The following is a 14,530-nucleotide window of genomic DNA, read 5'->3' on the forward strand; positions in this document are numbered from 1 at the left end:
ATTGAGTAAGCTACTACAATATGTTTTTTCATTGCCGTCGAACTTTTGGAATGTAAGAAGTTTTACTTGAAAATGATAAAATTTTGTCCTAACTTATAGCAAGTCTTTGATAGTTTTGATCGCTTTTGGGATTATATCATATTCTCCATCAATTGTGTTGCCAACTCTTCTGAGTAGAAAAGGTATAGTTTCGAAGTTCACTAACTTTACTAAAATTGGTGTGCTATTATCTAGATCCTCGACCCCTGCCCTCAGCATAATCTCTATTACATATAGTTTTCTTTATGATAACTCAAATAATAATACTATAATATATTTTTTAAGAGTATATACATCTACATTCTCTTGCCTATTGTCAATGCCTTCTAACCCCAACTTAGTCTTTGCAAGTTGAGTCACTTTAGTCCTTTTGTCGACTACTTCACTAAGATAAGGTATATATGCCTCAAAGCTTTCTTTGATTTTGGTATCATGCAAGATGAGTCTATTTCATTATAATAAGGGACTGATAGAACGATGTAATCTCGCTCTTATCTTTGCAAGAGTTAATATCCTTGGCTTTTGTCCAAGGAAATTTTTGCACCTCCAATCTATATTCTGTCTTCTATATCGACTCCCTTCATATGGCTTTGACACTTCATTAAATTTTACCTAAGTTTCTTTATTCCTCAATGTGTACTAAGTTGATAGTGACTCTCATGACCACCATTCTATGGGTTAGCCCTCCATTAAGTCCGATATTCATATCAGCTCTAAGTATACATTCGTTTGATTTACCTATGGTTGCTCCCTCATGAACTCATAATGTATCCACCATCACATTACCTATATAAGATCATGCAATGACTCCTCGTCACTTGCTCGTTCATTGAGTTTTATAGAGTTATCGTCTTGAGGTACCCCTCAAAATATGTACTCTATTGTATATAATTCTCTTTATAAAGAATCGAGACTTATCCCTCTTAAGTATTTGTCCTATTGGAGTAATTTTTCTCTTCGTATCTTTCCATCTAGAAGTTTTGGAGACCACCATCCTCTTAGACTATTCTACCTTGCTAAACAAATTATGTACTATTCCATCACCATGAATGCATTTGCTAAATTACGACTCTTAGCAAATACAACATCTTGTTATGCCCCTCACAACCTAGCAACATGCTAAATTTACTATACAGTTCAACCTCCTATAGACGTATTATTCTTATGCTAAAGAGAAAGTTTTTCTACTCCATGATATCGAGTTTTGATCACCTTGGGATGACCACAAATAGTCTATCATCCTTATAAAAAGCTCTTATATGAGTACTAAATTCTTCAAGTTAACAATTTTCCTCACTTCTGTGAGCTTTGCATAACTCTTTTTATCACCAAACAACCCATCTATCCTTGCATGGTCTCATCCTTTGTCAAGAACCCTATTTGTCTTAAGCACTATCAAGTTTTGTTGCCAATGTCGAGCCATAGCTTGAACTTAGTCATCCTAACGTTTGTGCACTATGCAGTCTTCCTAGCTCACTTATCCATGTGGTGCCTCTCACGTTAAGGGTTAATCATTCTTCTAACTGTCAATCTCAAACGATCATTCCTTTAAGCAACTCCTTTTCTTATATCTCTATGTCCATTTCTCTCAAACGGTCATGCATATTGGTTGCCTTCAACGTTATCCCACTAGGTCCCACATATTTGTATATTCAATATTTCTAAGTGTGCATATCCCGCTCTAATACTATTTGTCACAGACTTAGTTAATTTTTCTTAAGTCATACGATACCTTTGCATGTCCGTCCGGAAGGGGTCAACCTCCCTAAAACCTCTTATAGTCCCTTAAGGGCTTGCAAAAGAGAAGATAAGTTTAAAAAAATATTTAACTCGAGATCCCACGAGTAGGTATTTTAGTAAATACTTGATAGACAATACAAATTACAAACATAAAGTTTGTAGACTCTAAAGTTTGTAGGGTCCAAGATCATATACTACAGGAAAAAATCTCCACAAGTGTCCACATGATATTGTTGTAGAACTAGATAGTAAATCAACCCTAAACACCACTTTAAAAGCCCATTCAACTAGATATCACCCGAGTAGCTCTAAGGAGGGTGTGCTGGTTGACACTCTATATTACTTTTGAAAACTCACAAAATGATTGTTTGGATGATTTATTTTTAGATAATTTTACCTCTGCGATAACTACGTAACATGTATTTATAAGACTAAAACGATTATAAAAATAAATCAAAATAGGACTATCAAGTCTACTGTAAATTTTTGTAAAGAATAAACAAATAAAAAAATACGAACATATATAAACATTAAGTTGAATACTCTTTATATTGATTTATCTATAATATCTGATTGTCCAACTCTCCACTTTATTTGTGAAGGACATCATGGGACCATCTCCACTTTAATATCATCAAAATGATCTTGTGCTCCATGCTTCTCGTCTTTTGTTTTACTATTTAATTAAAAATTTTCGATCAAAATTAGAGTTGATCAAAAGGTTTTAATTTAAGCAAAACTAAAGGAAATGAAAAGGATATTAAATACTTTTTTCACATCAATTTCACACATACTATCTTTCACAACTGATGTTAGGAAAAATAAGCTCCCAATATAAAATATTTAATCTCATAATATGTTATTTTTATAACTATAAATCTTTTAATATAAAATTTTAAAATATAAGGATCACCAGAATAAGAGAGTGGTACATGAATAAATATATAATTAACATAAGTTTTTTATATGAATAGGGTCTTTTCGAAGCAATGGTGATGATGGAATGTGAAACATTGCCCAAGTCTTCTCCTCTAGAGTCCTCTGGACGGAAGATCTATTCATGTAAATGGAAATGTCTATTAATGAAAGGAGAAAGTTACGTAGGTAAGGAAAGGCAGCTGAAGAAAGTCTGCCTTTCACACGCTGCAGTCCCAAATATATTGTTTGGTCATGACCGGGCCATCGATTTGTGTCTGATAGAACCCATCAAAACCACTGTGAAGGATTCTGATGGCATGCGTTGACGCAAGTTTCTGAAAGTTGACCTTGGATTCAAAGTCAAAGTTGTTTGAGGAGCTTTTCACATTATTAAATCGGAAATTTATATTCGAGGGCAGCGATGTGTTAGACCAAACTCATGGAAGCACAGCAGCCACAGACACAAGAGGTGCAGTGATCTTGAGGGCCACTCGACGTATACGTACTGACCCCTCCAACCTTGGAAAGTTGATCAGCGACGTAATAATTGAACACATAAATCAATTTAAGCCTTTTTTTTAGCCTTCTGCATCTTCTTTTACGTTAAGAAAACAAAACTTCAAGATTAAGCCACAATCTGCACCTCGAAACACTGTATGAAGAAGGATAAATGACCTCCTCCTCTTTGCTTCAGAAATAGGAACAGATGATCACCTCCTCGAGATAACATGAGAACGTTATCGATTCCTCTGTAGCTAGTAACCTCTCCCCACCACCACAGCCGCCGCCCCTTGGCTTCGTCTAAAGCCAATCGGCCAAAAGTCCGCTCCCGTCTTTCTTCCGTTCATTATCGTTCTTTTTATCTGTTCCTTCTGCTCCGTCCCATTCCAACAGGCTGTTGCTTTCCGACTCGCCACCCTCGCGGCCCCACGCGCCTGCGTCCCATCCGACGGTACGAGGAAAATTAAGGGCGGGAAAATTTATGTAGAATAAGGAATAAAAGTCAAAATAAAGAAAGGTGCTCAAATCCGTCGCGAGACCTGCGTTTCTTGCCCCGTCAAAAAGAACGGCGCCGCGCGGCCACCGTCCGTCACGGTGACCTGTCCTCAACGTGTGGAGATTATGGCGCTCCATGTGACATCACGTGAGTTACTTCCTTCCCCATGCGTAGCATCCGCGATTTGCCACTTTCCGGTGCGTCTAAACTGAATAGCACAACATTAAGAGGTTGCCCGACCGAACACAATGTTGGTCCCACGTGGGTAGAACAAAGGGTGAGCCCAACAGGGTTACTGAAATTCTTGCTCTCCGACTCCAACGCCATGCCCTTCAATGAAGCCCTTGATTGCGTGCATGTGGCCCCGGACGACATATCACACGACAGAGCTCCGTTGCCGACACGTGCTCCCTTCGCCTTAATTGTTCCACATGACTCTACGCGTGTCCCCAAGCCACTCCGACGTGGTTCCCCGTTAAGGTCCAATGCACTCGCGACACGTCGTTGGACTCCCCACTGTGTTCCATGCGGCCTCCTTGTACGGTAGCCGTGACCTCGATAGATGAGCTCCGACCATCTATCGTTACGTTGTCATTTTCCTAAAACACCCCTCCTCCAAGGCTTCCCCCTAGAAATCATGCTAATTAGAACGGCCGACGAGACAGCACAAGGACGTGGCTGTCCTCCGGCCTCATCGACAATTCTATCAAAACATGGCTTCGTCGGGTGTGAAATTGATGTCCGGGTTCACGTGGAGACCGTTACCTGAACAATTTAAATCCACCGCCAACGTCTACATTTGTGGTCAAAAACAATTAGAAGTTGAATATTGCATTAAGCCAAGTTAATAGAATTTTATTTTTCTAAAATATCTTCCCCCGGTTCGATCCTCCATTTTAATTTAGTGATGCTTGCAGATAGTTTGAATTTGAATTCATGTGTAGCCTAAACTCGAGAAAACATAAACGAGGCCGTCCGTTCATGTCTACTGCTGCTACTTCCCATGTTATCCGGTTATGGTGCAGGTCGTGATTAGTTGCCTGAGTAAGGGTAGCGTGGGAAGAGCAACAAGGGATAAGAATGACAGTGTGGGAGGGGAATGGGAGGTGTGGACCGGGGTCGGAATGGGTAGGTCAGGCTGGGCGTTGCTGGCGCGCGACGCCCGCGGTGGGCCCCATTCACAGACCGTCCGTTTCTTGTGCAGGAGACGTGCGTTTGCAACCTTTTTAAACACCCGAGTCCTCCCCTGCGCTCCTCTCTGGGCTCAGCTTTGTTCTCTTTCCTCTCCCTCCTCTCCTTTTCATTCTTCCCCCAACCAAAACAGGCGCGGACAAGTAGCTGGAGCGAGAAGAAAGAAAGAAAGAAAGGGAGATGGAGATCTCGATTTCTTTTTGATCCGTTACGAGGTTTCTGTAAACACAGTAGACAAACAGGGGTTTCTGTAGAAGAAGAAATGGAATTGGCGGATGAGTACCAGAAGCTCGTTAACAGAATGATGAACACTCCCAGGTGAGCCAATCTTTCGTTTCCCTGCTTCTCTATGTTGTCTTTGCGCCAGATCTATTCATTCCTCTTTGTCTCTCCCTGTCTTTTCTTGGTTCGTAACATGTTAATTTCCTCCCTCTATGTTTGTCTTCAATTTTCATTTCGAGATCCCCTGTTTTTCGAAATCTAATGGGGTTTGTTATCGATCGTGCTGGCAGGGTGGTGATCGACAATGCGGTGTGCGCGACGGCGACGGTGGTGAGGGTCAACAGCGCCCGGAAGCACGGCATGTTGCTGGAGGCCGTGCAGGTGCTCACCGACCTCGGCCTCACCATCCAGAAGGGCTATATCTCCTCCGACGGCCGCTGGTTCATGGATGTCTTCCACGTCGTCGACGGCCGCGGCCACAAGCTCCTGGACCCCACCCTCCTTTCTCGCATCGAGCGATCCCTCGGCGGCGAAGCGTGGTCATCCTCCTCCGCTGAGGACGGCTCCAACAACCACGACGACGGTGATGACGGCGGCCTGGCGGGTCTCACGGCGCTGGAGCTCACCGGCACCGACCGCCCGGGCCTCCTCTCCGAGGTCTTCGCCGTGCTCCGGGACCTGGAGTGCGACGTGGTAGAGGCCAAGGTGTGGACTCACAACGGCCGCATCGCCTCCCTCATCTTCGTCAAGGACCACGACTCGGGCTCCCTCATCGCGGATGCGCACCGCGTCCATCGCATCGAGGGCCGCCTCCGAAACGTCCTTAGCGGCGATCACGACGTCCGCGGGGCCAAGACCACCGTGGCCTCCCCCACCATGACCCACTCCGACCGCCGCCTCCACCAGCTCATGTTCGCGGACCGTGATTACGAGCGTGTCTCCTCTAACGAGGCTTCTTCGTCGTCGTCGAAGTTGTTGATCTCTGTTCAGAATTGGACCGAACGCGGGTACTCCGTGGTCAGCGTGCAGTGCCGCGACCGCCCGAAGCTCCTATTCGACGTCGTGTGCACGCTTACCGACATGGAGTACGTCGTCTTCCATGGCACCTTTGGTACTGACGCCGACCGCGCCTATCAGGTAGATATTCATCAACAAGTCTCGTTTCCCCATTTGATCGTTGGGAAAATTGTTGGATTAATTGGTTTTTGAGTTTTGTCGATCGATTGCAGGAATTCTACATACGGCATATGGATGGAAGTCCGATCAGTTCGGAGGCAGAGCGGCAGCGAGTGATCCAATGCTTGCAAGCTGCAGTCGAGCGCAGGGCATCTGAGGTAACCTTCTTCCTCTGGTTCAGTTCTCTGTAATATTCTTTTCATTCATTGCTTATAAAGCGAGCGCCAGTATTCCGTACGATTCCTCTTTCCAGCCTCTGTTTGGCTCACTGTCGCTCCTCGATCAGGGAATGAGGCTGGAGCTGAGCATGCCGGACCGGAAGGGCTTGCTGGCGGACGTGACCCGGACGTTCCGCGAGAACGGCCTCTCAGTGACGAGGGCGGAGATCACGACCAAGTCCGGGGAGGCCAAGAACGAGTTCTGCGTCGCCGACACGAACGGCCAGCCGCCGGACCGCCGCGCGATTCATGCCGTCATCGAATGGATCGGAAAGGACCACCTCAAGTTGAACGAGCAACGCATGGTTTGGTCCTTCCAGGACCCGTCGCCGGAGGAGGCGGCCGGCGTCTTCAGCCTGGGGAACCTGGTGATGAGGAATCTATACTACCTAGGCCTCATCAAATCCTGTTCCTAGAAACCACCGAATCATCCGTTGGCTCATTGAACCGTGCTCTAACTTCCCTTGGGTCCTTGCCTTTTACCAAGTCATTCGAGTGAAAGGGTCTGGAAGCAGCAAGTGGTGAAAGCGAGAATATGGAAGCATATGACTCATGCAAAATGGGCATCAGGGTCCCACGCGGTGGTTACAGCTGTGAACGTTAAGGTAATTTGAATATATCCAAAGTTATAGGTTGGGTAGATGAGATATCCGCAAAACAAAGCATATGGCTGCCATTGTTAGGTAAAAGCGGTGGTTGCGCTGGTGCCATTCCTGCCAGCTGTGGACTAAAATGATGGTGGGGGGGTGGTTTTCTATTACTGTTCTTGCTCTTTTGTTACACATGTACATATCCACACGACTTGTACACATGCCCACGAACATGCTGATATAGTAAAAGAATCGCTACTTGTGTCTTCATCTTACCGGAGCTCAGAGTCGTTGAACTATGGGGGATGCCGCGCTTGCTAAAGGCAGGTGGATTAGTGCAGCGAAGCTCTTGGCGAAGTCGCCGATCGCGATCCAAGGTTAAGAATTTGAAATTAAATGTTGACCTCGGAAGAGGTTGTTCGGAGAACGGGGACAATCCAAGCTGCGTTGCCTGTTCGAACCTTCCTGGGCGTGCTGCGTGGCTTAATGATGTTCCCTCGACGACTGGTCCATCGGATTGACCAATTCTTCATCGGAAACTTAACAATGGCTGCATCTCCAACGCCAGACTCTTGTCATCCAATAGGCGTCGTCCTTGCGACAACGAAAGGATTGTGCTATCTATTGTTTCAAACACTAGAGAAGTTTCAGAGTATAAAGACGAAATAAACCAACATGGTCTTGCAAGTAGTAACACCTCGAGACCATTTAATATCACATGACACAGCAGCTACAATAGTGCTTTCGCCGCTCGATGTTGCGCAACTGCCGATTGATATAGGATATCTTCTCTTGAGTGCTGAAGAAAAACAAGTGACCAGTCACCACATGGATAAATTTGGGCGGGACATATATAAATATATAATTGGTGGTGGTAGTGGAGCGAGGATGGAGGAATCTTCGAATCCTATTCGGTGAAGTACATGTCATTCATGTGACTCATCAATGGTTTGTGCAACTTCAATCAATATTATTTAACTCCGATCCAATTCAAGAACATATAAATTAATCGCAGGACTATTATCGCCGTGGAAAAAAGTTCATAAACTACTTAATACTTTTTCATAATTGGGACAATGAATATGCTGATTCTGTGAAATTTATCTCCCATTCTCTCTGTCTCTCATTCATTCCTTGAGAGAGAGAGAGAGACTCTCCGCAGCAAAATTTGTACCAAACAATCTAATCACAGCTGATCCATAAACAGAGGGTCATAGAATCTGTCTAAGGATTCGTGACGTGGAAAGGATGATGTAAGATTGCTTTCGGCTCAAGTATTAGGTACTCCTTCTTTCTCTCCCTTCCTCCGCACGGCTCCCAAAGCAAAAGAGGGCCACATCACTCGATGGGAAAAGGGAAGTCATGGTCGATTCTTCCGATTCATTCACGCATCGTTCTTACAAGGTTGCTTCTCGTGCTACGTTTCCGTCCTCTTTCTATCGCGCTTGAGCCTTGCTTTGTTTTAATTGCTGCAGGGTTTATTGTTTACAGGGATTGTTCACTTCTTGGGGACGAAGTAAAGGCTTGTATGACATCAAAAGACAGAAGTTTAGACCCTTTGGTCCACGAGAAACCATAGGAGGTCTAATCCTTCACCATGTCAAAGCTTTGTCATCAACACTGCTGTTGCTGCTACCTGTCAAGCTGTTCATCTCATCTTGAATTAAGCCCTTTAATTCTCTGGCTCCACTCACACCTCATTATGTCCTAGGGTGTTAGCAAGATCATGATATCAGTCCTAGGATGTAGGATGTGGCTTGCTTGAACTACAATGCTAGTCATTTTTAGGAATCAGCTAATCTGCTTTCCTGTAAACTACGAGCAGGAGATGGAAAAGTGAAAGTTTTAGCTGATTCTTCTAATACATTGCTTGTTCATGAGTTGGAATCTCGTGCTTCATGGCACGGGTGCCATTGGCTCTTGTGGCAGATTGGCCCCAGTGGAATCTATCTTGGTTGGGCAGGTGATCTTTTGGGAATGCTAATTCTCCTTCTAGAGAGATGAGTTATCACCCAGTGGTAAGTTGACTGTTCTAATATAATAAGTCGGATCTGCTAGTGACTGCCTACTCTGCCTCTGGTTCGATTTGAATTCTGATTCTGATTCTTGTTCCAATATACTACTAATTGTTGGATCTAATGAGAGTGACACCCAAAGAATTAGGCTTCTGCCTACCCCAAGTGGATGAAATTTCAACCCTGGAGAAGATTCTGCATGAAATTTCAGCATAACCAGAAAGAAAAATAAGTATGGCTCAGCTGCAAGCTAATGCCTGTCAATACTATCTATAAAACGTTTAAGAAACAAACCCATGTTGTTAATCTATATATTTAATGAACTTAATCTACAGAATTCCATTAAATCTAGATGAAGAATGTCCAACATTGACAAGTGAAAAACCATTTCTTTGAGAAAGAAAAGTGGAGAACGAAGTCTACCGAGATTTTTCTCTCGATAAGAAAACTGTTGGCTGACAAAAATTTATGCTGTATTCAACAATCTGATTTGAATATATAAACATTTCTGCATGAGATACTTCTGTATATGCTGCTGTCATGCCATGACTGCCAATTCAACACCACGAGGTCAAATCCTTTGTTTGTAGCCTTAGCTAACTCGAAGTTTTCTCATCCTCATGTCAACTTACAATGTTGGAGTACAATAAATCCTCTCTCTCTCTCTCTCTCGCTCTCTCTCTCTCTCTCTCTTCCTGCAAGAATAAGATTGCCTAAATTAGGCATTCCTTTTTAGCTCTACTCTCTTCCTATTTGGTAAAGATTCAGGATGATCAAATGAGTCAAGTATCATTCTATTAGAGCTAAATCCCCCAATACCAGTTTTAGTGATTCTGAAGGAATCCCTGATATCCTTCAGCCAAACACCTCTGCTCTGGCATGTAGGATCTCGTCATGCCTTTGGTTCTCAGTGGTGATGCCTCATGCTGCAGAGTATTTTTGAAGAGCAAATCCCAGCTGCATCTTTGCAGACATCTTTGCCGACCAATGCAGGATACCATTCAACTTTCCTCGATAACCTTCGGTCTTGTTCTTCTTCTAGCAGCAGTGTGTTGGATAGCATTAACCTTCAACTAGTGCTCAATGGAGGCAGGAAATTTGCATGGTCTTTCTGGTTCTCACTGGTGCAGATCACACATTGCACAAATAGTGCAATGGATTTATTCGAAGATTCTGCTACTGCAATGCGATTGAGACCATAAAATTTCCGGCTTCAGTGCCATCTTGAATGCCAGCAGATTACTTCATGAACACACACTTTGTCTTAGTGGCATTCGATGTCTGAGCATTGCTTGATATGCAACAAAGCCACCCCATGACATCCTCTCTATAAACACAAACTCGGTCTTCGGATGGATGTTAACGAAGACCACATGCACTTCCGTGAAAGATTACCGTGTGTGTCTCTTCCGTTGTGCCTCAGGCGATCATCCCAAATAAGTTGGTGGTCTGTCTGAAGCTTTTGAACTGGAATCACAAAGATCAATTGAACTCGTGGATGTAGCGATGGGCTTGTTAAAGTACTGATCCAGTAAAAATTTCTATTAATTAAGAGGCCTAATACAACGAGTGCTTATAGCATTAACATTCAAGAAAAAAGAGATTGGATCAGACCAACGATCTGTCTAATAAAGAAAACAGATCTTTTTACATGTATTTTGTCAACTAATCAGCGCATTGTTTCTTAGTAAATCGAAAATGCATGAAGTAAAAATATGAGATGATGATCATTAGTCTGTTGACCACGAAGAAAGCAATGCTTAGCTTCAGCAATGCCAAAACTAGCAACGTAGTGACATGCAGGAAGTCTTCGATGCAAAAGCTTTCAAGAACAACAAGTAACCCGAGAAATAATAGATTTAAGACTTTCATAACATAAGCCAAGCAACTTTAGATGAAGCAGAGAACGTGTGCTGATGGGCAAAAATAACATCAGAAAAGTAACACCGATGCAAGTTGGTTCTAAATTCAACATCGATAGAAGTTGGGCTATCAAATTTCAACACGATAAGTAAGTAAAAAGGAAGACTGTAAGCCAATCCTGGGAATGACTTGTTCTATTGCTCGAGACATCGTCGATGGCAAAGTTGAACACGAGGGACACCTGTTGTCGACAAAATATTTACTTGAATGCTGAAACAAACTGCATGTCTACTGTGTCTTCTACACCATGATTTCAGTTCGGGCAACCCTTCCTTTGACATCCAATTCCTTCCCCGGAGAAGGTGTTTACAACGTGTGCCGGGCAAGTCCCCTCGGATCCGTCCCATGCGTATTAATTGTATGATTCATCGACGCGTTGTTGGATGAGCGGATGTTAGTCTGTGCAAGCAACGAGGACTGAGCTATTATTATTGATCGTTCCCCGTATCAATCTGTACGCCTCTGTGTAGATTATAAGACATTAATTCCCCTCCGCTTCCTTCCGGCCACCGGGTGGTTGAGCGATCTCCCTCCCTCCTCCTCCCTGCCTCCTGTTGCCTGCCATCCCATTAATACCCGTTGGCGACGACGACCATGTTCCCTCCTTTCAGCCCGTCCGTCTGTTGACCCTTCCCACCTACTTCGACCATTACCGCCACCTAGACGCATTCATTACAACTAATCCTGCTCGAGTCCTCGTGCTGTTTCCGCTGAGGGCAATCTCTATATATCTTTCGATGACAATGCAATTCTTCTTTGAGTACGTTTCCTTGTAAAGTTTAAGTGTATACTTCGATTTCACTGCCTTTGGTGGCTGCAGTTGGGATGGATATGGCGGCCGCCGAGCCTGCGGTTATGGACCGCGAGCGCCTGACGGCCGAAATGGCCTTCAGGGACTCCTCCATTGTCATCAAGATCCACCGGCGTTTGCCCGACTTCCTCCATTCCGTCAATCTCAAGTACGTCAAGCTCGGCCTGGGCTACACCAGTATCCCCACGTCTTACTTGCTGGTCTCTCTCCTCGTTTCCGCCGTCGCCGCCACGCTCCGGCTCGACCGGGTGCTCATGGCCACGTCGGTCCGGCTCTCCGTGGACCCGGCTACCGGCCTCGCCTCCTTGGCGGTCGCGTTGGTCTTGCTCGGCGTCTACTACTTGAAGAGGCCGCGTCCCGTCTACTTGGTGGACTTTGCTTGCTACAAGCCCGACGACGAGCAGAAGATCTCAAAGCAGGGGTTCCTGGAGATGACCGAGTGCACAGGCATGTTCAATGAGGAGTCGCTCGACTTCCAGACCAAGATCACGAATCGGTCGGGTCTGGGGGACGAGACGTACCTGCCGCCCGGCGTGCAGTTCCGGCCGCCTCGGCTGTGCATGGCGGAAGCCCGGATGGAGGCGGAGGCCGTTATGTTTGGTTGCCTCGACGCCCTCTTCGAGGCCACCGGCGTTAACCCTCGGCGCGACATCCGCATCCTCATCGTCAACTGCAGCCTGTTTAACCCGACCCCCTCGCTGGCCTCCATGATTATCAACCGCTACAAGATACGTGAGGACGTGAAGAGCTTCAACCTGGGAGGCATGGGCTGCAGCGCGGGGCTCATCTCCATCGACCTCGCCAAGGACCTACTGCAGGCGAACCCCAACTCCTACGCCGTCGTGCTGAGCACGGAGAACATCACGCTCAACTGGTACTTCGGCAACGACCGCTCCATGCTGCTGTCCAACTGCATCTTCCGGATGGGGGGCGCGGCCATGTTGCTATCGAACCGGCGGGCGGACGCGGGGCGTGCCAAGTACAAGCTGGTGCACACGGTGCGGACGCACAAGGGAGCGGACGACAGCTGCTACGGGTGCGTCTACCAGCGGGAGGACGGCCGCGGGGCCGTCGGAGTGTCCCTGGCCCGGGAGCTGATGGCCGTCGCCGGGGACGCACTCAAGACCAACATCACCACGCTGGGGCCCCTGGTGCTCCCGCTGTCGGAGCAGCTCAAATTCCTGGCGACGCTGGTGGGGCGGCGAGTGCTAAGGCTAAGGAGCGTACGGCCCTACATCCCGGACTTCCGGCGGGCTTTCGATCACTACTGCGTGCACGCCGGAGGGCGGGCGGTGCTGGAGGAGATACAGAAGAACCTAGGGCTGTCGGCGACGGACATTGAGCCGTCCCGGAGCGTGCTGCACCGGTTCGGCAACACCAGCAGCAGCTCGCTGTGGTACGAGCTGGCGTACGCAGAGGCCAAGGGGTGGGTGCGCCGGGGGCACCGTGTGTGGCAGATCGGCTTCGGGTCCGGGTTCAAGTGCAACAGTGCGGTGTGGTGGGCGCTGCGCGACGTCCCGCCCGTGGACGCCGGCGGTCGCGGGCGCTGCAACCCATGGTCGGATTGCGTCGACCGCTACCCGATTAAGGGATAGGCCTACAGTAAGCAAAAGGCAAGCTTACAGCTTTCTTTTGCTTCTTAAGCTTCTACTATTACTGTTTGGTGCTGCAGCTGTTGCCCAAATTAACAGCTGTTGCATATACTTTTTCTATATATATATATATATATATATATAATATTATATATATATATATATAATATAATATATATATATATATATAATATTATATATATATATATAATATAATATATATATATATATATATATATATATATATATATATATATATATATATATATATATATATCACACAAATAACATTCTCAGTTAAACTGATCAAAGTTACTGTACAATAAATAGACTTGACATAATTAAGTTTGTTAGATTACTGGTCATATCCAGTACATATAATCTAACTCTTCTGTGAGACTATTTTTAATTCATGCATGAATATTTTCAATCGAAATGATCTATTTATCATTTTTATTCATTATTGGAGAGTCGAGTCGATCGATCCTTTTTATCTTTTTTTTTTTTTTTTGAATTCGATCATCAATGAAAGAATGAATGAATAGTTTTACGGAAAAAAGAAAACGTAATGGATCTAAACAGCCCACTTTTTATTCTTTTATTGCCTGATATCATCAAATTGTTCATCAGTATTTGATATTGATCCCACATCTAATTCAGGATATATATTATTCACTATCACTTACTCTTTTTAATCTCTAGATCTTTTTTTTAATTTGTTATTACAAAGCCTACTTTATATATAATATATGTATATATTTCGTATATAGTTTGTTAATATTTTAATAATATTTTCCTAAGTTATTTTTAAAAAAAATAATGAAAAACGTATAAAACTCAATGACATTTTTTAGATGTTATTTCGGCATCCAACGAGGTGTTTATAAATGTGCTCAATCTATATTCAACATCTTCGATATGGGTGGGACATGCTTAGATGACACGTCACTTTCGATTGTCAAAGATCATGATGCTAATGGATTGATGATTGTGATAACAATCAAAGATCTTCCACAATAATAACCTCAACAATAGTAAGATCTCCCCGACTACATGATGAGATATCGTAAATATGTTGAGGAAGAAAAATTCTCCCTT

General features: G+C 44.6%; 2 protein-coding genes across 3 annotated transcripts; both read left to right on the forward strand.

The window, feature by feature from the left end:
- The first annotated feature begins 4,941 nt into the window (after positions 1–4,941).
- Positions 4,942–7,361, forward strand: LOC135653667 (ACT domain-containing protein ACR8-like). Of its 2 annotated transcripts, none has more exons than XM_065175467.1 (4): positions 4,942–5,203; positions 5,398–6,244; positions 6,337–6,441; positions 6,537–7,361. In XM_065175467.1, the coding sequence occupies exons 1-4, from the start codon at positions 5,148–5,150 to the stop codon at positions 6,915–6,917; spliced, it is 1,389 nt and encodes a 462-aa protein (XP_065031539.1). In that variant the 5' UTR covers positions 4,942–5,147; the 3' UTR covers positions 6,918–7,361. The 2 variants fall into 2 exon arrangements, with proteins under 2 accessions (XP_065031539.1, XP_065031540.1); XM_065175468.1 differs by having other exon boundaries at positions 4,943–5,203; positions 6,570–7,361.
- Positions 7,362–11,769: 4,408 nt separating this feature from the next.
- LOC135653651 (3-ketoacyl-CoA synthase 1-like) lies at positions 11,770–13,528 on the forward strand. Its single transcript, XM_065175466.1, has one exon. It carries the CDS (start codon positions 11,855–11,857, stop codon positions 13,433–13,435), a length of 1,581 nt encoding a protein of 526 aa, XP_065031538.1. The 5' UTR covers positions 11,770–11,854; the 3' UTR covers positions 13,436–13,528.
- The last annotated feature ends 1,002 nt before the right edge of the window (positions 13,529–14,530 follow it).

Source organism: Musa acuminata, chromosome BXJ1-4, assembly GCF_036884655.1.
Source record: "Musa acuminata AAA Group cultivar baxijiao chromosome BXJ1-4, Cavendish_Baxijiao_AAA, whole genome shotgun sequence".
NCBI lineage: Eukaryota > Viridiplantae > Streptophyta > Magnoliopsida > Zingiberales > Musaceae > Musa > Musa acuminata.

Bases quoted from the DNA above. Each gene is read 5' to 3' on its own strand.
- LOC135653667 (XM_065175467.1), top strand. From the start codon at position 5,148: ATGGAATTGGCGGATGAGTACCAGAAGCTCGTTAACAGAATGATGAAC. The intron at 6,245-6,336 runs GTAGATATTCAT...GATCGATTGCAG, and splicing joins ACGCCGACCGCGCCTATCAG to GAATTCTACATACGGCATAT. The intron at 6,442-6,536 runs GTAACCTTCTTC...TCCTCTTTCCAG, and splicing joins TCGAGCGCAGGGCATCTGAG to CCTCTGTTTGGCTCACTGTC.
- LOC135653651 (XM_065175466.1), top strand. From the start codon at position 11,855: ATGGATATGGCGGCCGCCGAGCCTGCGGTTATGGACCGCGAGCGCCTG.